Raw genomic sequence first — 24,831 nt, forward strand, 5'->3', positions numbered from 1 at the left:
TCTAACAATACAGCTCCAACTATCATCTATTTTTCAATACAGCTCCAACTATCATCTCTAGCTCCAATATCATCTATCAATACAGCTCCAACTATCATCTAACAATACAGCTCCAACTATACATCTAACAATACGGCTCCAACTATCATTTTTCAATACAGCTCCAACTATCATCTAAAAATACAGCTTCAACTATCATCTAACAATACAGCTCCAACTATCATCTATCAATACAGCTCCAACTATCATCTAAAAATACAGCTCCAACTATCATCTATCAATACAGCTCCAACTATCATCTAACAATACAGCTCCAACTATCATCTATCAATACAGCTCCAACAATCATCTAAAAATACAGCTCCAACTATCATCTAACAATACAGCTCCAACTATCATCTATCAATACAGCTCCAACTATCATTTTTCAATACAGCTCCAACTATCATCTAAAAATACAGCTCCAACTATCATCTAACAATACAGCTCCAAATATAATCTATCAATACAGCTCCAAATATCATCTATCAATACAGCTCCAACTATCATCTATCTATCATCTCAATACAGCTCCAACTATCATCAATACAGCTCCAACTATCATCTATCAATACAGCTCCAACTATCATCTAAAAATACAGCTCCAACTATCATCTATCAATACAGCTCCAACTATCATCTATCAATACAGCTCCAACTATCATCTAAAAATACAGCTCCAACTATCATCTAACAATACAGCTCCAAATATCATCTATCAATACAGCTCCAACTATCATCTATCAATACAGCTCCAACTATCATCTAAAAATACAGCTCCAACTATCATCTAACAATACAGCTCCAAATAACAATCAGCTCTATCAATACAGCTCCATCACTAAAAATCATTATCATCTAACAATACAGCTCCCAACTATCATCTATCAATACAGCTCCAACTATCATCTATCAATACAGCTCTATCGTCAATACAGCTATCCACAATACAGCTCCAACTATCATCTATCAATACAGCTCCAACTATATCAATACAGCTCCAACTATCATCTATCAATACAGCTCCAACTATCATCTAACAATCAATACAGCTCCAACTATCAACAATACAGCTCCAACTCATCTAACAGCTCCAACTATCAACTATCTATACAGCTCATCTATCAATACAGCTCCAACTATCATCTATCAATACAGCTCCAACTATCATCTAAAAATACAGCTCCAACTATCATCTAAAAATACAGCTCTAACTATCATCTAACAATACAGCTCTAACTATCATCTATCAATACAGCTCCAACTATCATCTAAAAATACAGCTCCAACTATCATCTAACAATACAGCTCCAACTATCATCTAAAAATACAGCTCCAACTATCATCTAACAATACAGCTCCAACTAGCATCTATCTATACAGCTCCAATTATCATCTATCAATACAGCTCCAACTATCGTCTAAAAATACAGCTCCAACTATCTTCTAACAATACAGCTCCAACTATCATCTATCAATACAGCTCCAACTATCATCTAAAAATACAGCTCCAACTATCATCTATCAATACAGCTCCAACTATCATCTAACAACAGAGCTCCAACAATCATCTATCAATACAGCTCCAACTATCATCTAACAATACAGCTCCAACTATCATCTAACAATATAGCTCCAACTATCAACTATCTATACAGCTGCAACTGTCATCTATCAATACAGCTACGACTATCATCTATCAATGCAGCTCCAACTATCATCTAAAAATACAGCTCCAACTATCATCTAAAAATACAGCTCGAACTATCATCTAACAATACAGCTCTAATTATCATCTATCAATACAGCTCCAACTATCATCTATCAATACAGCTCCAACTATCATCTAACAATACAGCTCCAACTATCATCTGAAAATACAGCTCCAACTATCATCTATCAATACAGCTCCAACTATCATCTATCAATACAGCTCCAACTATCATCAAAATCACAATACAGCTCCAACTATCATCTATCAATACAGCTCCAAACTATCATCTACATATACAGCTCCAACTATCATCTAAAAATACAGCTCCAACTATCATCTAAAAATACAGCTCTAACTATCATCTATCAATACAGCTCCAACTATCATCTAAAAATACAGCTCCAACTATCATCTAACAATACAGCTCCAACTATCATCTAAAAATACAGTTCCAACTATCATCTAACAATACAGCTCCAACTAGCATCTATCTATACAGCTCCAACTATCATCTATCAATACAGCTCCAACTATAATTTTTCAATACAGCTCCAACTATCATCTAAAAATACAGCTCCAACTATCATCTAACAATACAGCTCCAACTATCATCTATCAATACAGCTCCAACTAGCATCTAAAAATACAGCTCCAACTACCATCTAATCAATACAGCTCCAACTATCATTTTTCAATACAGCTCCAACTATCATCTAAAAATACAGCTCCAACTATCATCTAACAATACAGCTCCAACTATCATCTATCAATACAGCTCCATCTATCATATATAAATTCAGCTCCAACTATCATCTAAAAATACAGCTCCAACTATCCTAAAAATACAGCTCTAACTATCATCTAACAATACAGCTCCAACTATACATCTAACAATACAGCTCCAACTATCATCTAACAATACAGCTTCATCAATACAGCTCCAACTATCATCTAAAAATACAGCTCCAACTATCATCTATCAATACAGCTCCAACTATCATCTAAAAATACAGCTCCAACTATCATTTATCAATACAGCTCCAACTATCATCTAATAATACAGCTCCAACTATCATCTATCAATACAGCTCCAACAATCATCTAAAAATACAGCTCCAACTATCATCTAACAATACAGCTCCAACTATCATCTATCAATACAGCTCCAACTATCATTTTTCAATACAGCTCCAGCTATCATCTAAAAATACAGCTCCAACTATCATCTAACAATACAGCTCCAAATATAATCTATCAATACAGCTCCAAATATCATCTATCAATACAGCTCCAACTATCATCTATCAATACAGCTCCAACTATCATCTATCAATACAGCTCCAACTATCATCTAAAAATACAGCTCCAACTATCATCTATCAATACAGCTCCAACTATCATCTAACAATACAGCTCCAACTATCAACTATCTATACAGCTCCAACTATCAATACAGCTCCAACTATCATCTATCAATACAGCTCCAACTATCATCTATCAATACAGCTCCAACTATCATCTAAAAATACAGCTCCAACTATCATCTAACAATACAGCTCCAAATATCATCTATCAATACAGCTCCAACTATCATTTTTCAATACAGCTCCAACTATCATCTATCAATACAGCTCCAACTATCATCTAACAATACAGCTCCAACTATCATCTATCAATACAGCTCCAAAAATCATCTAAAAATACAGCTCCAACTATCATCTAACAATACAGCTCCAACTATCATCTATCAATACAGCTCCAACTATCATTTTTCAATACAGCTCCAACTATCATCTAAAAATAGAGCTCCAACTATCATCTAACAATACAGCTCCAAATATAATCTAGCAATACAGCTCCAAATATCATCTATCAATACAGCTCCAACTATCATCTATCAATACAGCTCCAACTATCATCTATCAATACAGCTCCAAATATCATCTAAAAATACAGCTCCAACTATCATCTATCAATACAGCTCCAACTATCATCTAACAATACAGCTCCAACTATCAACTATCTATACAGCTCCAACTATCAATACAGCTCCAACTATCATCTATCAATACAGCTCCAACTATCATCTATCAATACAGCTCCAACTATCATCTAAAAATACAGCTCCAACTATCATCTAAAAATACAGCTCCAACTATCAACTATCTATACAGCTCCAACTATCAATACAGCTCCAACTATCATCTAACAATACAGCTCCAACTATCATCTATCAATACAGCTCCAACTATCATCTAAAAATACAGCTCCAACTATCATCTAACAATACAGCTCCAAATATAATCTATCAATACAGCTCCAACTATCATTTTTCAATACAGCTCCAACTATCATCTAACAATACAGCTCCAAATAGCATCTATCAATACAGCTCCAACTATCATCTAACAATACAGCTCCAAATAGCATCTATCAATACAGCTCCAACTATCATCTACAAATACAGCTCCAACTATCATTTTTCAATACAGCTCCAACTATCATCTAAAAATACAGCTCCAACTATCATCTATCAATACAGCTCCAACTATCATCTATCAATTGAGCTCCAACTATCATCTAACAATACAGCTCCAACTATCATCTATCAATACAGCTCCAAATATCATCTATCAATACAGCTCCAACTATCATCAAACAATACAGCTCCAACTATCATCTATCAATACAGCTCCAACTATCATCTAACAATACAGCTCCAACTATCATCTATCAATACAGCTCCAACAATCATCTACAAATACAGCTCCAACTATCATCTAAAAATACAGCTCCAACTATCATCTAAAAATACAGCTCCAACTATCATCTATCAATACAGCTCCAACTATCATCTAACAATACAGCTCCAACTATCATCTATCAATACAGCTCCAACAATCATCTAAAAATACAGCTCCAACTATCATCTAACAATACAGCTCCAACTATCATCTATCAATACAGCTCCAACTATCATTTTTCAATACAGCTCCAACTATCATCTAAAAATACAGCTCCAACTATCATCTAACAATACAGCTCCAAATATAATCTATCAATACAGCTCCAAATATCATCTATCAATACAGCTCCAACTATCATCTATCAATACAGCTCCAACTATCATCTATCAATACAGCTCCAACTATCATCTAAAAATACAGCTCCAACTATCATCTATCAATAGAGCTCCAACTATCATCTAACAATACAGCTCCAACTATCAACTATCTATACAGCTCCAACTATCAATACAGCTCCAACTATCATCTATCAATACAGCTCCAACTATCATCTAAAAATACAGCTCCAACTATCATCTAACAATACAGCTCCAAATATCATCTATCAATACAGCTCCAACTATCATTTTTCAATACAGCTCCAACTATCATCTATCAATACAGCTCCAACTATCATCTAACAATACAGCTCCAAATAGCATCTATCAATACAGCTCCAACTATCATCTATCAATACAGCTCCAACTATCATCTAACAATATAGCTCCAACTATCAACTATCTATACAGCTCCAACTGTCATCTATCAATACAGCTCCAACTATCATCTATCAATACAGCTCCAACTATCATCTAAAAATACAGCTCCAACTATCATCTAAAAATACAGCTCTAACTATCATCTAACAATACAGCTCTAACTATCATCTATCAATACAGCTCCAACTATCATCTAAAAATACAGCTCCAACTATCATCTAACAATACAGCTCCAACTATCATCTAAAAATACAGCTCCAACTATCATCTAACAATACAGCTCCAACTAGCATCTATCTATACAGCTCCAATTATCATCTATCAATACAGCTCCAACTATCGTCTAAAAATACAGCTCCAACTATCTTCTAACAATACAGCTCCAACTATCATCTATCAATACAGCTCCAACTATCATCTAAAAATACAGCTCCAACTATCATCTATCAATACAGCTCCAACTATCATCTAACAACAGAGCTCCAACAATCATCTATCAATACAGCTCCAACTATCATCTAACAATACAGCTCCAACTATCATCTAACAATATAGCTCCAACTATCAACTATCTATACAGCTGCAACTGTCATCTATCAATACAGCTACGACTATCATCTATCAATGCAGCTCCAACTATCATCTAAAAATACAGCTCCAGCTATCATCTAAAAATACAGCTCGAACTATCATCTAACAATACAGCTCTAATTATCATCTATCAATACAGCTCCAACTATCATCTATCAATACAGCTCCAACTATCATCTAACAATACAGCTCCAACTATCATCTGAAAATACAGCTCCAACTATCATCTATCAATACAGCTCCAACTATCATCTATCAATACAGCTCCAACTATCATCAAACAATACAGCTCCAACTATCATCTATCAATACAGCTCCAACTATCATCTACATATACAGCTCCAACTATCATCTAAAAATACAGCTCCAACTATCATCTAAAAATACAGCTCTAACTATCATCTATCAATACAGCTCCAACTATCATCTAAAAATACAGCTCCAACTATCATCTAACAATACAGCTCCAACTATCATCTAAAAATACAGTTCCAACTATCATCTAACAATACAGCTCCAACTAGCATCTATCTATACAGCTCCAACTATCATCTATCAATACAGCTCCAACTATAATTTTTCAATACAGCTCCAACTATCATCTAAAAATACAGCTCCAACTATCATCTAACAATACAGCTCCAACTATCATCTATCAATACAGCTCCAACTAGCATCTAAAAATACAGCTCCAACTACCATCTAACAATACTGCTCCAACTATCATTTTTCAATACAGCTCCAACTATCATCTAAAAACACAGCTCCAACTATCATCTAACAATACAGCTCCAACTATCATCTATCAATACAGCTCCAACTAGCATCTAAAAATACAGCTCCAACTACCATCTAACAATACAGCTCCAACTATCATTTTTCAATACAGCTCCAACTATCATCTATCTATACAGCTCCAACTATCATCTATCAATACAGCTCCAACTATCATCTATCAATACAGCTCCAACTATCATCTATCAATACAGCTCCAACTATCATCTATCAATACAGCTCCAACTATCATCTAAAAATACAGCTCCAACTATCATCTATCAATACAGCTCCAACTATCATCTATCAATACAGCTCCAACTATCATTTTTCAATACAGCTCCAGCTATCATCTAAAAATACAGCTCCAACTATCATCTAACAATACAGCTCCAAATATAATCTATCAATACAGCTCCAAATATCATCTATCAATACAGCTCCAACTATCATCTATCAATACAGCTCCAACTATCATCTATCAATACAGCTCCAACTATCATCTAAAAATACAGCTCCAACTATCATCTATCAATACAGCTCCAACTATCATCTAACAATACAGCTCCAACTATCAACTATCTATACAGCTCCAACTATCAATACAGCTCCAACTATCATCTATCAATACAGCTCCAACTATCATCTATCAATACAGCTCCAACTATCATCTAAAAATACAGCTCCAACTATCATCTAACAATACAGCTCCAAATATCATCTATCAATACAGCTCCAACTATCATTTTTCAATACAGCTCCAACTATCATCTATCAATACAGCTCCAACTATCATCTAACAATACAGCTCCAACTATCATCTATCAATACAGCTCCAAAAATCATCTAAAAATACAGCTCCAACTATCATCTAACAATACAGCTCCAACTATCATCTATCAATACAGCTCCAACTATCATTTTTCAATACAGCTCCAACTATCATCTAAAAATAGAGCTCCAACTATCATCTAACAATACATCTCCAAATATAATCTAGCAATACAGCTCCAAATATCATCTATCAATACAGCTCCAACTATCATCTATCAATACAGCTCCAACTATCATCTATCAATACAGCTCCAAATATCATCTAAAAATACAGCTCCAACTATCATCTATCAATACAGCTCCAACTATCATCTAACAATACAGCTCCAACTATCAACTATCTATACAGCTCCAACTATCAATACAGCTCCAACTATCATCTATCAATACGGCTCCAACTATCATCTATCAATACAGCTCCAACTATCATCTAAAAATACAGCTCCAACTATCATCTAAAAATACAGCTCCAACTATCAACTATCTATACAGCTCCAACTATCAATACAGCTCCAACTATCATCTAACAATACAGCTCCAACTATCATCTATCAATACAGCTCCAACTATCATCTAAAAATACAGCTCCAACTATCATCTAACAATACAGCTCCAAATATAATCTATCAATACAGCTCCAACTATCATTTTTCAATACAGCTCCAACTATCATCTAACAATACAGCTCCAAATAGCATCTATCAATACAGCTCCAACTATCATCTAACAATACAGCTCCAAATAGCATCTATCAATACAGCTCCAACTATCATCTACAAATACAGCTCCAACTATCATTTTTCAATACAGCTCCAACTATCATCTAAAAATACAGCTCCAACTATCATCTATCAATACAGCTCCAACTATCATCTATCAATAGAGCTCCAAATATCATCTAACAATACAGCTCCAACTATCATCTATCAATACAGCTCCAACTATCATCTACAAATACAGCTCCAACTATCATCTAAAAATACAGCTCCAACTATCATCTAAAAATACAGCTCCAACTATCATCTATCAATACAGCTCCAACTATCATCTAACAATACAGCTCCAACTATCATCTATCAATACAGCTCCAACAATCATCTAAAAATACAGCTCCAACTATCATCTAACAATACAGCTCCAACTATCATCTATCAATACAGCTCCAACTATCATTTTTCAATACAGCTCCAACTATCATCTAAAAATACAGCTCCAACTATCATCTAACAATACAGCTCCAAATATAATCTATCAATACAGCTCCAAATATCATCTATCAATACAGCTCCAACTATCATCTATCAATACAGCTCCAACTATCATCTATCAATACAGCTCCAACTATCATCTAAAAATACAGCTCCAACTATCATCTATCAATACAGCTCCAACTATCATCTAACAATACAGCTCCAACTATCAACTATCTATACAGCTCCAACTATCAATACAGCTCCAACTATCATCTATCAATACAGCTCCAACTATCATCTAAAAATACAGCTCCAACTATCATCTAACAATACAGCTCCAAATATCATCTATCAATACAGCTCCAACTATCATTTTTCAATACAGCTCCAACTATCATCTATCAATACAGCTCCAACTATCATCTAACAATACAGCTCCAAATAGCATCTATCAATACAGCTCCAACTATCATCTATCAATACAGCTCCAACTATCATCTAACAATATAGCTCCAACTATCAACTATCTATACAGCTCCAACTGTCATCTATCAATACAGCTCCAACTATCATCTATCAATACAGCTCCAACTATCATCTAAAAATACAGCTCCAACTATCATCTAAAAATACAGCTCTAACTATCATCTAACAATACAGCTCTAACTATCATCTATCAATACAGCTCCAACTATCATCTAAAAATACAGCTCCAACTATCATCTAACAATACAGCTCCAACTATCATCTAAAAATACAGCTCCAACTATCATCTAACAATACAGCTCCAACTAGCATCTATCTATACAGCTCCAATTATCATCTATCAATACAGCTCCAACTATCGTCTAAAAATACAGCTCCAACTATCTTCTAACAATACAGCTCCAACTATCATCTATCAATACAGCTCCAACTATCATCTAAAAATACAGCTCCAACTATCATCTATCAATACAGCTCCAACTATCATCTAACAACAGAGCTCCAACAATCATCTATCAATACAGCTCCAACTATCATCTAACAATACAGCTCCAACTATCATCTAACAATATAGCTCCAACTATCAACTATCTATACAGCTGCAACTGTCATCTATCAATACAGCTACGACTATCATCTATCAATGCAGCTCCAACTATCATCTAAAAATACAGCTCCAACTATCATCTAAAAATACAGCTCGAACTATCATCTAACAATACAGCTCTAATTATCATCTATCAATACAGCTCCAACTATCATCTATCAATACAGCTCCAACTATCATCTAACAATACAGCTCCAACTATCATCTGAAAATACAGCTCCAACTATCATCTATCAATACAGCTCCAACTATCATCTATCAATACAGCTCCAACTATCATCAAACAATACAGCTCCAACTATCATCTATCAATACAGCTCCAACTATCATCTACATATACAGCTCCAACTATCATCTAAAAATACAGCTCCAACTATCATCTAAAAATACAGCTCTAACTATCATCTATCAATACAGCTCCAACTATCATCTAAAAATACAGCTCCAACTATCATCTAACAATACAGCTCCAACTATCATCTAAAAATACAGTTCCAACTATCATCTAACAATACAGCTCCAACTAGCATCTATCTATACAGCTCCAACTATCATCTATCAATACAGCTCCAACTATAATTTTTCAATACAGCTCCAACTATCATCTAAAAATACAGCTCCAACTATCATCTAACAATACAGCTCCAACTATCATCTATCAATACAGCTCCAACTAGCATCTAAAAATACAGCTCCAACTACCATCTAACAATACTGCTCCAACTATCATTTTTCAATACAGCTCCAACTATCATCTAAAAATACAGCTCCAACTATCATCTAACAATACAGCTCCAACTATCATCTATCAATACAGCTCCAACTAGCATCTAAAAATACAGCTCCAACTACCATCTAACAATACAGCTCCAACTATCATTTTTCAATACAGCTCCAACTATCATCTATCTATACAGCTCCAACTATCATCTATCAATACAGCTCCAACTATCATCTATCAATACAGCTCCAACTATCATCTATCAATACAGCTCCAACTATCATCTATCAATACAGCTCCAACTATCATCTAAAAATACAGCTCCAACTATCATCTATCAATACAGCTCCAACTATCATCTAAAAATACAGCTCTAACTATCATCTAACAATACAGCTCCAACTATCATCTATCAATACAGCTCCAACTATCATCTAAAAATACAGCTAAAAATGCAGCTCCAACTATCATCTATCAATACAGCTCCAACTATCATCTAAAAATCCATGTATTTTAACCAATCATCAGTCAGTGCAGTACAAGTTGAGTGCCCTTCTCTATATACACATCCTGAAAGTCAGTAATTAGCTTGTTCTCTGAAAAATAGCATTGTAAATTATTTGTTCAAACACAATTCTCTCCATCAGTTTACTAAGAACAGGCAGCAAACTGATGGGTGGCGGTTAGAGCCAGCAAAGGATCACTTACACGCTCTCACTCACTTCAGGCTTTAGTTAAAGATATAGCAAAAAGGGGTGGCAATACAGTTTGCTACCATTCTCAATAGTTTCCCTTCAAGGTTGTCTATACCTGGTAGCATATCTATATTGATAAATAACACGTTTTCCACCTCTCACACACTAAATTGACCAAATTCAAAACGGCAATCCTTCTCTTTCATTATTAGATCTCTTATTAAAAAAATATCATGGTTCACTGTTCAATGATGTCATTTCGTGTCTGAGTTTTTCCACTTTACCAGTGAAATAGTCATTGGAAGGATTGTGTGATAAGGTGCGTCTCGGTGAGAGGTGTAGGAGTCAGGCGCAGGAGAGCAGGGATTTTTGAGAAGCGTGTTTAATATATATAGTCCACCGATACAAAAATGGCACAGACGAAAATCCAAAAAAACGACCCTCTTGAAGAATCAGAAACTCGTGCCGACACATGGAGGAACAACCACAGTTCAGACACTTACAAACACGTGCCTTAATAGTGAAAACGATACAGAAACTCGTGCAAAACGCACGGAGGACCAGACTCAGTTCCGAAATTTACATACACGTGCGTAATAGTGAAAACAATAAACATCAAAGATAATCGAGGGCAAATACACACAAGCTTAATCCTGCACGAACTAAGGCAGGCAACAGGTGCCCTATATACACACAAATAAATAAACGCAAATTAAGCCAGGTGTTAAAAGGAACACAGAAAAAACAACCAGAAAAGGAAAAAGGGATCGGTGGCAGCTAGTAAACCGGGGACGCTGAGCGCTGCCTGAACAGGGAACGGAGATTAATTGGGTTTTCTGCCATGATATCATTTAAGGTACTAAGTATTTTTCCATTGTTTTTTATGTCATTTATCTTGGTATGGCAATGTAAATTTCTTCTTATTTTCAATTCATCATCAATCCAGAGGGCTCTAACAGTTCTCTCAGTAGGTAACACTATAGAAATAATATTATAATCTAAATCACTGTAACACTATAGAACTGTAACACTATAGAACTAATATTATAATCTAAATCACTGTAACACTATAGTACTGACAGTATAACCTAAGTCACTGTAACACTATAAAACTGCAACACTATAGAACTGTAACACTATAGAACTGTAACACTATAGAACTGTAACACTATAGAACTGACATTATAACCTAAATCACTGTAACACTATAGAACTGTAACACAATAGAACTGTAACACTATAGAACTGTAACACTATAGAGCTAATATTATAACCTAAATCACTGTAACATTATAGATCTGTAACACTATAGAACTGTAACACTATAGAACTGACATCATAACCTAAAGCACTGTAACACTATAGAACTATAACACTATAGAACTGTAACACTATAGAACTGACATTATAACCTAAAGCACTGTAACACTATAGAACTGTAACAATATAGAACTGACATTATAACCTAAATCACTAACACTATAGAACTGTAACACTATAGAACTGTATCCCTATAGAACTGACATTATAACCTAAAGCACTGTAACACTATAGAACTGTAACAATATAGAACTGACATTATAACCTAAATCACTGTAACACTATAGAGCTGTAACACTATAAATCTGTAACACTTTAGATCTGTATCACTATACATCTGTAACACTATAAATCTGTAACACTATAGAACTGTAACAATATAGAACTGTAACACTATAGAACCTTAACACTTTAGATCTGTAACACTATAGAACTAAAACACTATAGATCTGTAACACTATAGAACTGTAACACTATAGAACTGTAACACTATATATCTGTAACACTATAGAACTGTAACATTATAGATCTGTAACAATATAGAACAAACATTATAACCTAAATCACTGTAACACTATAGAACTGTTACAATATAGAACTGTAACACTATAGAACTGACATTTCAACCTAAATCTCTGTAACACTATAGAACTGTAACACGATATATCTGTAACACTATAGAACTGTAACACTATAGATCTGTAACAATATAGAACAAACATTATAACCTAAATCACTGTAACACTATAGATCTGTAACACTATAGAACTAACATTATAACCTAAATCACTGTAACACTATAGAACTGTAACACTATAGAACTGTAACACTATAGAACTAACATTATAACCTAAAGCACTGTAACACTATAGATCTGTTACACTATAGAACTGTAACACTATAGAACTGTAACACTATAGAACTGTAACACTATATAACTAACATTATAACCTAAATCACTGTAACACTATAGAACTGTAACACTATAGAACTGTAACACTATAGAACTAACATTATAACCTAAAGCACTGTAACACTATAGATCTGTTACACTATAGAACTGTAACACTATAGATCTGTAACACTATAGAACTGTAACATTATAGAACGGTAACACTATATATCTGTAACACTATAGAACTGTAACACTATAGATCTGTAACAATATAGAACAAACATTATAACCTAAATCACTGTAACACTATAGAACTGTAACACTATAGAACTGTAACACTATAGAACTAACATTATAACCTAAAGCACCATAACACTATAGAACTATAACACTATAGAACTGTAACACTATAGAACTGACATTATAACCTAAAGCACTGTAACACTATAGAACTGTAACACTATAGAACTGACATTATAACCTAAATCACTAACACTATAGAACTGTAACACTATAGAACTGTAACACTATAGAACTGACATTATAACCTAAATCACTGTAACACTATAGAACTGTAACACTATAGAACTGTAACACTATAGCTCTGTAACACTATAGAACTGACATTATAACCTAAATCACTAACAGTATAGAACTGTAACACTGTAGAAATGACATTATGACCTAAAGCACTGTAACACTATCGAACTGACATTATAACCTAAAGAACTGTAACACTATAGAACTAACATTATAACCTAAAGCACTGTAACACTATAGAACTGTAACATTATAGAACTGTAACACTATAGAACTGTAACACTATAGAACTGACATTATAACCTAAATCACTAACAGTATAGAATTGTAACACTGTAGAACTGTAACACTATAGAACTGACATTATAACCTAAAGAACTGTAACACTATAGAACGAACATTATAACCTAAATCACTATAACACTATAGAACTGTAACACTATAGAACTGTAACACTATAGAACTGTAACACTATAGAACTGACATTATAACCTAAAGCACTGTAACACTATAGAACTGTAACACTATAGAACTGTAACACTATAGAACTAACATTATAACCTAAAGCACTGTAACACTATAGAACTATAGATCTGGGCCCAAAGCTCACGGCTGATGCAGTAGGATGTGGAGGGGATCTAGCTTTGGTCCAGGTGCGTTAGTGTGTGTTCCTCTACTAAAGAGATCGTAGTAAAGGAACGCGCTAACACCCTGGACCAGAGCTAGAGGGAATCCTGATGTAGGATGTTGTGGTGATTTTGGATGGGGAAGTAGGATATGTATTTGGGATCCTGCAGGACATCGTTGCAGCTCACTGCTTCCTGACCTCAGAGTGGCAGCAGATGTAAAGGATTCTAGCAATAGCAGTTTTCCCCTTCTAATAAAACCTTTCAAGCAACTCAGTCATGTCATGAAAGTGAGTGTGTATGGCTGACCAGACACACATACAGAGAGACAGACACACTCCTCCCCTTCCTCCCAGATTAGACATTAGTTACCATATTACGTTGAGTTGATCATGACACTACAGCTGTTGTTTACAAACCAGCTTGTTATATATGAATTAAGTTCAAGTTTTAGTTTTGATTTGTCACATGCACCAGTCTTGCCAGCCCTACCCAACACTGCAGTACTCAATATCAAAATAGTAGAACTAAAAATACAAAATAAAAACCCATGAGAAATAAGTTAGTTAAGTTAATAGATTTTAACGTTAAAAATAAGTTAATTAATAAATGGGGTAAAAAAATAACAACAAATAGTCTTACCTTCTTTATCTATGGCATCAGCCTGGAGAGGGAGAGAAAAACATTTTAATTTAATCAAAATCAAAGGTTCACATTTTAATAAAGGTTTTTCTATAAAATATGCATGGTCTTTCAACTAGGTTTGCCTACGATATTTTTGGTAAGAAATAACATCTATAGGCCTATCTAAATTCCATACAATTTTACATCAGAAGCTCCAGGTGGAGTCACGAAGTTCCAGACTTTCGTTCAGTGACAGAAAGTATTTCTGAAGTTAGATCTAACTTCTCAATATATTTTAGAGAAGCGTTCTGCTACAAGCAACTTTTTAACTTCTGCTTGCAAAACTTTGTAACTTAAAGGTAGTTAACAAACACAAAGTACCTACAGAGTATCCAGATAACGGTAAAGTGAAAGACACTTACGTTGTCGGCTGAAGTCAGACTTCCTATAAATCCTACTAGTACCGTCAGTGACAGGACAACCATCTCGATCGAGTCTTACAGTTTCTCTTCGAGACTAAGAAAATATCAACCAATCCAAAAGTAGAGTTTTAACAAGCAATCCGCTCTTCAGCAAAAAGAAACAAAAAAGGACAGACAACTTTCGTCAAACTTCAGTGAATGTGCAACTGACTTTTAAACTAATTACCGTTTAGTTAAAGTTAAGAGAGTTACAGCACTTGTGTCAATGTTTGCGTTGTCCTCTGTTTATAAAGTAGTTAGTAAAACATCCCTAGCTGAGTGTATGGGGTGAGCTAGCCCTCTAAGTTTCCAGGCAGACACAGCGCACTGTGTGAAGCGAGCTCTTGCAACCTGGCACTTCGGTTTGCCTAATAAACGAGAGACCAACCCTGCCGTGACGTCATCCATTTACTCTTTCCCAGGGAGAGAAAAAACACATAGTCAGGGTTGGGTAAATTACTTTCTAAATGTAATCCGTTAGTTACTAGTTACCTATCCAAAATTGTAATCAGTAACGTAACTTTGGGATTACCCAAACTCAGTAACATAATCTGATTACTTTTCCTTAAAGAGGAATTTGAATAATTTTTACTCAACTAGGCAACTCAGTTACGAACAAATTCTTATTTACAAAGACGCCTACCCTGGCCCAATTGTGCGCCGCCCTATGGGACTCCCAATCACAGCCAGATGTGATTCAGCCTGGATTTCAACCAGGGACTGTCCCCTCTTGCATTGAGATGCAGTGCCTTAGACCGCTGCGCCACTTGGGAGCCCAGAAGAATATCACTGAATGACATCTATTGCAGTTAGAGTTTACATAGCTGGCCAGAAATGGATATCACATATTACTTTATGGGTTGATTATGTAGGCTTCTTATAACCCATTGCTTTCTACTACAGATAATAGTATATTAGGTTATATCTTTACATTAAAAAGCAAAGTCTGTCAGATTTCCAGTCATTCCAATGAATTGAATATTGCTTGAGCTTCAAAAACAGGACTTGGAAATATGAAAGTATAGATTAGCCTAATTGTTATACCTGAGCATAACATCAAAACGATGGATATATTAGCCAGCCCTACTCTGTTGTTTATGCTTCCCTAAGCTCTAGACCTCAGCTGAATCTGGTAATAAATTGTGTGGCTGTTGAACAAGTTGAGGAGGCTAAAATACTCTGTGTTACCTTAGATTGTAAACTGTCATGGTCAAAACATATAGATTCAATGGTTGTAAAGATGGGGAGAGGTCTGTCCGTAAAAATAGATTACCTGCTTTTTTGACACCACACTCCACAAAGCAAGTCCTGCAGGCTCTAGTTTTATATGATCTTGATTATTGTCCAGCCATGTGGTCAAGGGCTGCTAATAAAAACGTAGTTAAGCTGCAGCTGGCCCAGAACAAAGCAGCACATTTTGTTCTTCGTTGTAATCAGAGGGCTAATAAACTCAGCAAAAAAAGAAATGTCCCTTTTTCAGGACCCTGTCTTTCAAAGATAATTCGTAAAAATACAAATAACTTCACAGATCTTCATTGTAAAAGGTTTAAACACTGTTTCCCATGCTTGTTCAATGAACCATAAACAATGAATGAACATGCACCTGTGGAACGGTCGTTAAAACACTAACAGTCTACAGATGGTAGGCAATTAAGGTCACAGTTATGAAAACTTAGGACACTAAAGAGGCCTTTCTACTGACTCTGAAAAACACCAAAAGAAAGATGCCCTGGGTCCCTGCTCATCTGTGTGAACTTGCCTTAGGCATGCTGCAAGGAGGCATGAAGACTGCAGATGTGGCCAGAGAAATAAATTGCAAAGTACATACTGTGAGATGCCTAAGACAGCGCTACAGGGAGACAGGACAGACAGCTGATCGTCCTCACAGTGGCAGACCACTTGTAACAACACCTGCACAGGATCGGTACATCCGAACATCACACCTGCGGGACAGGTACAGGATGGCAACAACAACTGTCCGAGTTACACCAGGAACGCACAATCCCTCCATCAGTGCTCAGACTGTCCGCAATAGGCTGAGAGAGGCTGGACTGAGGGCTTGTAGGTCTGTTGTAAGGCAGGTCGTCACCAGACATCAACGGCAACAACACCGCCTATGGGCACAAACCCACCGTTGCTGGACCAGACAGGACTGGCAAAAAGTGCTCTTCACTGACGAGTCGTGGTTTGTCTCACCAGGAGTGAGTACCCTTCCTGCAGGCTCATCCTGACATGACCCTCCAGCATGACAATGCCACCAGCCATACTTCTCGTTCTGTGCGTGATTTCCTGCAAGACAGGAATGTCAGTGTTCTGCCATGGCCAGCGAAGAGCCCGGATCTCAATCTCATTGAGCACGTCTGGGACCTGTTGGATCGGAGGGTGAGGGCTAGGGCCATTCACCCCAGAAATGTCTGAGAACTTGCAGGTGCCTTGGTGGAAGAGTGGGGTAACATCGCACTGCAAGAACTGGCAAATCTGGTGCAGCCCATGAAGAGAAGATGCACTGCAGTACTTAATGCAGATGGTGGCCAAACCAGATACTGACTGTTGCTTTTGATTTTGACCCCCCCCCCCCCCCCCCACCCCCCGTTGTTCAGGGACACATTATTCAATTTCTGTTCGTCACATGTCTGTGGAACTTGTTCAGTTTATGTCTCAGTTGTTGAATTGTGTTATGTTCATACAAATATTTACACATGTTAAGTTTGCTGAAAATAAACGCAGTTGACAGTGAGAGAAGTTTATAATACTATGCTGCCAGTCTCTCTTGGCTAATACTTGAGGAGAGACTGACTTCATCACTTCTTGTTTTTCTTTTCACGTGTTGAAAATTCAAAATGTTTTGCATAGTCAACGTACACAGAGCTCTGATGCACACACTTACCCCACCAGACATGACACCAGGGGTCTTTTCCAGATGGAATTCAAGAAAGCATACAATATTATATAGCACGATGATTGCATGGAACTCCCTTTCATCTCACATTGCTGAAGTGAACAGCAAACCTGTTTCAAAAACCAGATAAAGCAATGAGCAATGTCAGAGCCGGCATAGACTAAGATACAATAGATAGTATAGAATACAGTATATACATATGAGATGATCAGCAAATCACTGTAGACATTGCTCTCCTGTTTCCAGCTACAATAGTCATTTATAACATTAACAATGTCTACACTGTATTTCTGATCAATTTGATGTTATTTTAATGGACAAAAAAAAGCTTTTCTTTCAAAAACAAGGACATTTCTAAGTGACATCCAAAATTTAGAATGGTGGTGTACATATGAGATGAGTACAAAATATGTAAACATTATTAAAGTGACATTATTAAAGTGACTAGTGTTCCATTTATTAGTGGCCAGTGTTTTCAAGTCTTTGTATATAGGCAGCAGCCTCTCTGTGCTAGTGATGGCTATTTAACAGTCTGATAGTCTTGAGATAGAAGCTGTTTTTCACTCTCTTGGTCGCAACTTTGATGCACCTGTACTGACCTCGCCTTCTGGATGATAGCAGGGTTATCAGGCAGTGGCTTGGGTGGTTGTTGTCCTTGATTATCTTTTTGGCCTTCATGTGACATTGGTTGCTGTTGGTGTCCAGGAGGGTGGGTAGTTTGCCACCGGTAATGCGTTATGCAGACCGCACCACCCTCTGGAGAGCCCTGCGGTTGTGGGCAGTGCAGTTGCCGTACCAAGCAGTGATACAGCCCAACAGGATGCTCTCAATTGTGCATCTGTAAAAATGTGTGAGGGTTTTAGGTGACAAGCCACATTTCTTCAGCCTCCTCAGGTTGAAGAAGCACTGTTGCGCCCTCTTCACCACACTGTCTGTGTGGGTGGACCATTTCAGTTTGTCAGTGATGTGTACGCCGAGGAACTTAAACCTTCTCCACTGCTGTCCCATCGATGTGGATAGGGGGGTGCTCCCTATGCTGTTTCCTGAAGTCCATGATCATCTTCTTTGTTTTGATGATGTTGAGTGAGAGGTTATTTTCCTGGCACCACACTCCGAGTGCCCTCACCTCTCTGTAGGCTGTCTCATTGTTGTTGGTAATCAAGCCTACTACTGTTGTGTCGTCTGCAAACTTGATGATTAAGTTAGAGGCGTGCTTGGCCTCCAACTCAATGAGCACGCACCCTTGAGGGGCCACGGTGTTGAGGATCAGTGAAGTGGAGGTGATGTTTCCTACCTTCACCACCTGGGGGCAGCCCGTCAGGAAGTCCAGGATCCAATTGCACAAGACGGGATCGAGACCCAGGGTCTCAAGCTTGCTTGGAACCTTGCGGGAGCCACGCAAAACTGTGCTACACCACTGCCGTAGGCTACATCACTGCTGTCCTCCTTACCTCCAAGCGTTTCTTCACGTTGGATAATCTTTGGATACCGACAGCAGTCGCACCAGTGGAAGACATAGGTTGGACTGTTGCCTCCAAAAGCCTGTTCCTGATCTTTTCCCTGTTCCATCAAACTTGACTTGTGTTCAGATTCACTCAGGCAGAACAAACTTAAACTTTCCCTTTTTCAATGCTAATTTGTATGTCATTGTAAAAAAGAAAGGTGTGAAAAAAAAAATTATCTGCAAAAATCCCAGTAGTTTTTCAAAAGTATCTGTAATCTGATTACAATATTTTTGCTGGTAATGTAATGGATTACAGTAAAAAAATATATAAAAAAGGTTTTAAGTTATCCGTTACTCCCCAACCCCGCACATGGTAGTACTTTTCTTCCTGCGTGATGGACTGCTGTGAAAGCTTGTCCTCTACCCGGGACATTACTAATTTTCCTAAACCTCTTTGGGGTCTAGGCTGGGTTACAGTAAAGCAGTTTGGAACAACTGCTGATGTAAAAATGGGCTTTATAAAAACTCAGGCTTCATAAATTCATGGGGAAAGTTGCTGGGTCTGGGTCAAACTCAGTATAATATGGGTGAAAAACATAGACTTATAGTTTACATGAATTTTGTGAACAAATGTAAAGTATAACCTTTAAGGATTATCTTTCAGACATCTCCAACATTGAGGAAACATGGAAGCCTACCCATTGTAGTTTATATAATATTCTTCACTAGTGCTGATGGTTTCACAGCTGTTTTTCTCAGACTGTCAGATGTTGGAGACATTAATAACTCATGAGGTAGCACTATGTCAGCCTCAGATGCACAACACTGTGAATGCAATGATTCGTAGACAACACAGAGGAAACAATCTATTGAGTGATTCCTCACGAATCACAGACAAAAAAGAACATGATTTAGGGGATTTTCATGAAATAGCTTCATAGAATGGTCCTTTGGAGGAAGGATTGTTGACACACATTTAACATTTGTATCTAGAAGCATAATTGAGAAATATTTAATCAAAGTTGGCATATTTATGACATTACGACCCAGGCCTCCTTTAAGACTCCATAATGTTTCATCTGTAGGTGTTACAGGCCTCCTTAAAAACTCCAAAATGTTTCATCTGTAGGTGTTACAGGCCTCCTTTAAAACTCCATAATGTTTCATGTGTAGGTGTTACAGGCCTCCTTTAAGACTCCTTAATGTTTCATCTGTAGGTGCTACAGGTCTCCTTTAAGACTCCATAATGTTTCATCTGTAGGTGTTACAGGCCTCCTTTAAGACTCCATAAAGTTGAATCTGTAGGTGTTACAGGCCTCCTTTAAACCTCCATAATGTTTAATCGGTAAGTGTTACAGGCCTCCTTTAAAACTCCATAATGTTTCGTCTGTAGGTGTTACAGGTCTCCTTTAAAACTCCATAATGTTTCGTCTGTAGGTGTTACAGGCCTCCTTTAAAACTCCATAATGTTTCATCTGTAGGTGTTACAGGCCTCCTTTAAAACTCCATAATGTTTCGTCTGTAGGTGTTACAGGCCTCCTTTAAAACTCCATAATGTTTCATCTGTAGGTGCTACAGGCCTCCTTTAAGACTCCATAATGTTTCATCTGTAGGTGTTACAGGCCTCCTTTAAAACTCCGTAATGTTTAATCTGTAGGTGTTACAAGCCTCCTTTAAAACTCCATAATGTTTCATCTGTAGGTGTTACAAGCCTCCTTTAAGACTCCATAATGTTTCATCTGTAGGTGTTACAGGCCTCCTTTAAAACTCCATAATGTTTAATCTGTAGGTGTTACAGGCCTCCTTTAAGACTCCATAATGTTTCATTTGTACGTTTTGCAGGCCTCCTTTAAGACTCAGTAATGTTTCATCTGTAGGTGTTACAGGCCTCCTAAAAGACGGCATAATATTTCATCTGTAAGTGCTACAGGCCTCCTTAGGCTAGCGTAACCCCTCGACAACATCCCCTGAAATGGCATAGCGCGAAATTCAAAAATATGTTTTTTGAAATATTTAACTTTCATGTATTCACAAGGCAGTACACCAAATTAAAGCTTAACTTCTTGTTAATCTACCCATCGTGTCTCATTTGAAAAAGGCTTTACAGTGAAAGCACACCATACGATTATGTTAGGTCACCGCCTAGTCACAGAAAAACATACAGCCATTTTCCAGCCAAAGAGAGAAGTCACAAAAAGCAGAAATAGAGATCAAATGAATCACTAACCTTTGATCTTCATCAGATGGCACTCATAGGACTTCATGTTACACAATACATGTGTCACGCCCTGGTCTTAGTATTTTGTGTTTTCTTTATTATTTTTGTCAGGCCAGGGTGTGACATGGGTTTATTATGTGGTGTGTTTTGTCTTGGGGTTTTCTGTAGGTATTGGGATTGTGGTATAGTGGGGTTTTCTAGGAACGTCTATGGTTGCCTGAAGTGGTTCTTAATCAGAGGCAGGTGTTTATCGTTGTCTCTGATTGGGAACCATATTTAGGCAGCCATATTTTTTGAGTGTTTCGTGGGTGATTGTTCCTGTCTCTGTGTTAGTTTGCACCAGTATAGGCTGTTAGGTTTTCGTGTTACGTTTCTTGTTTTTGTATTGTTCGTGTTTAAAAATTACCACGCTGCATTTTGGTCCTCTCCTTCGACGGAAGAAAACCCTAACAACATGTATGTTTTGTTCGATAAAGTTCATATTTATATCCAAAAATCTCAGTTTACATTGACGCGTTATGTTCACTAATGTTGTGCCTCGAAAACATCCGGCGAATTTGCAGAGAGCCACATCAATTTACAGAAATACTCATCATTAAATCTTGATAAAAGATACAAGTGTTATGCACATAATTAAATATATTCTTCTCCTTAATGCAACCGCTGTGTCAGATTTCAAAAAAGCTTTACGGAAAAAGCACACCATGCAATGATCTGAGTACAGCGCTAAGCCACAAAAACAAGCCATACAGATACCCGCCATGTTGTGGAGTCAGTAAAAGTCAGAAATAGCATTATAAATATTCACTTACCTTTGAATTTCATCAGAATGCACTCCCAGGAATCCCAGTTCCACAATAAATGTTTGTTTTGTTCGATAAAGTTCATCTTTATGTCCAAATATCTCATTTTTGTTAGCGCGTTTAGTTCACCAATCGAAATTCATAAGATGCTGGCAAGTCCAGATGAAAGTCCAGACGAAAAGTCCAAAAAGTTATATTACAGTTCATAGAAACATGTCAAATGATGTATAGAATCAATCTTTAGGATGTTTTCTATCATAAATCTTCAATAATGTTTAAACCGGACAATTCCTTTGTCTTTAGAAATGAAAGGGAACGCAGCTCACTCTCATGGCCGTGCGCATGACTTAGCTCATCGCCTTCTGCCAGACCCCTTAGTCAAACAGCTCTTATCCGCTCCCCTTCACAGTAGAAGCCTGAAACAAGGTTCTAAAGACTGTTGACATCTAGTGGAAGCCTTAGGAAGTGCAATATGACCTCACACTATCTTGGAAAGGCAATGAGTTAAACTACAAACCTCAGATTTCCCACTTCCTGGTTGGATTTTTCTCAGGTTTTTGCCTGCCATATGAGTTCTGCTATCCTCACAGACATCATTCAAACAGGTTTAAAAACTTCAGAGTGTTTTCTATCCAAATCGACTAATAATATGCATATATTAGCTTCTGGGCCTGAGTAGCAGGCAATTTACTCTGGGCACGCTTTTCATCCGAACGTGAAAATACTGCCCCCTATCCCAAACAGGTTAAGACTCCATAATATTTCAACTGTAAGTAATACAGGCCTCCTTTAAGACTCCATAATGTTTCATCTGTAGGTTCTACAAAGTGAAAATTGGTGTCATATGAAGCTTTACTGCTTGCTTTGATAGCTTGCACGATTCTTGTCATTCTCCTTCGACCTTTCCACACCACTGCCACTCTTCGTTGTAATCTATGCATAGTCACTTTAATAACTCAACCTACATGTACATACTACCTCAACTAACTGGTGCCCCTGCACATTGACTCTGTACCAGCAGCTCCCTGTATATAGCCTCCACATTGACTCTGTACCGTAATACCCTGTATATAGCCTCCACATTGACTCTGTACCGTAACACCCTGTATACGGCCTCCACAATGACTCTGTACCGTAATACCCTGTATATAGCCTCCACATTGACTCTGTACTGTAATACCCTGTATATAGCCTCCACATTGACTCTGTACTGTAATACCCTGTCTATCGCCTCCACACCCCCTGAAAATATTGAGATTTTTTACTGCTCCTCTTTAATTACTTGTTACTCTTATCTCTTATTCTTATCCGTATTTTTTAAACTGCACTGTTGGTTAGAGCCTGTAAGTAAGCATTTCACTGTGACTAATAACATTTGATTTGATTTGATCAATGAGCTGTTTTCTCCCACAGGACTGCCGCTGACTGGATGCTTGTCGCACGATGTGCTAGGTAAACCCTAGACATTGTCCTGCGTGAAAAGCCTAGGGGGCTAGCTGTTTCTGAGATACTGGAACTGGCCATCCTGGCACCAATGATCATACCTCAACGTTGCTTAGAATGCCTCGATACTTGTCTGCCTGCTTTAGGAGGAAACCATTTTTGTGTGCGGGTACCTAATAAACTGGCCACTGGTGTTATCTTCAGCCAAGAAGTCTGAAATAGATACAAACATGGCTGCAGTAGTAATATTCTGTCACAGATTCCAACAGTGTGTGTATGTGTGTGAGAGAGAGAGAGACATGTTGGCCTCTAAACAGGGGGAGTGTTTTCCTTGTGTTCCTGGGCCATTTGCCATGCAGACCCAGAGGTGACGGAGAGCACATAGTTTAAGGCCGAGCG

General features: G+C 37.2%; 1 protein-coding gene across 1 annotated transcript in view; it reads right to left on the minus strand.

Annotated features, from left to right (window-relative positions):
* Nucleotides 1-24,831, minus strand: part of LOC139389572 (ADAM metallopeptidase with thrombospondin type 1 motif, 3) — a 187,995-nt gene that overhangs the window by 144,577 nt on the left and 18,587 nt on the right. The window contains exons 3-4 of the mRNA XM_071136391.1: nucleotides 19,696-19,908; nucleotides 15,183-15,204 (exon numbers count right to left, since the gene is read on the minus strand). Coding sequence (XP_070992492.1) covers nucleotides 15,183-15,204; nucleotides 19,696-19,908 — 235 coding nt within the window. The remainder of the gene's footprint in view (nucleotides 1-15,182; nucleotides 15,205-19,695; nucleotides 19,909-24,831) is intronic.

The sequence above is a fragment of the Oncorhynchus clarkii genome, chromosome 30, assembly GCF_045791955.1.
Source record: "Oncorhynchus clarkii lewisi isolate Uvic-CL-2024 chromosome 30, UVic_Ocla_1.0, whole genome shotgun sequence".
Lineage (NCBI taxonomy): Eukaryota > Metazoa > Chordata > Actinopteri > Salmoniformes > Salmonidae > Oncorhynchus > Oncorhynchus clarkii.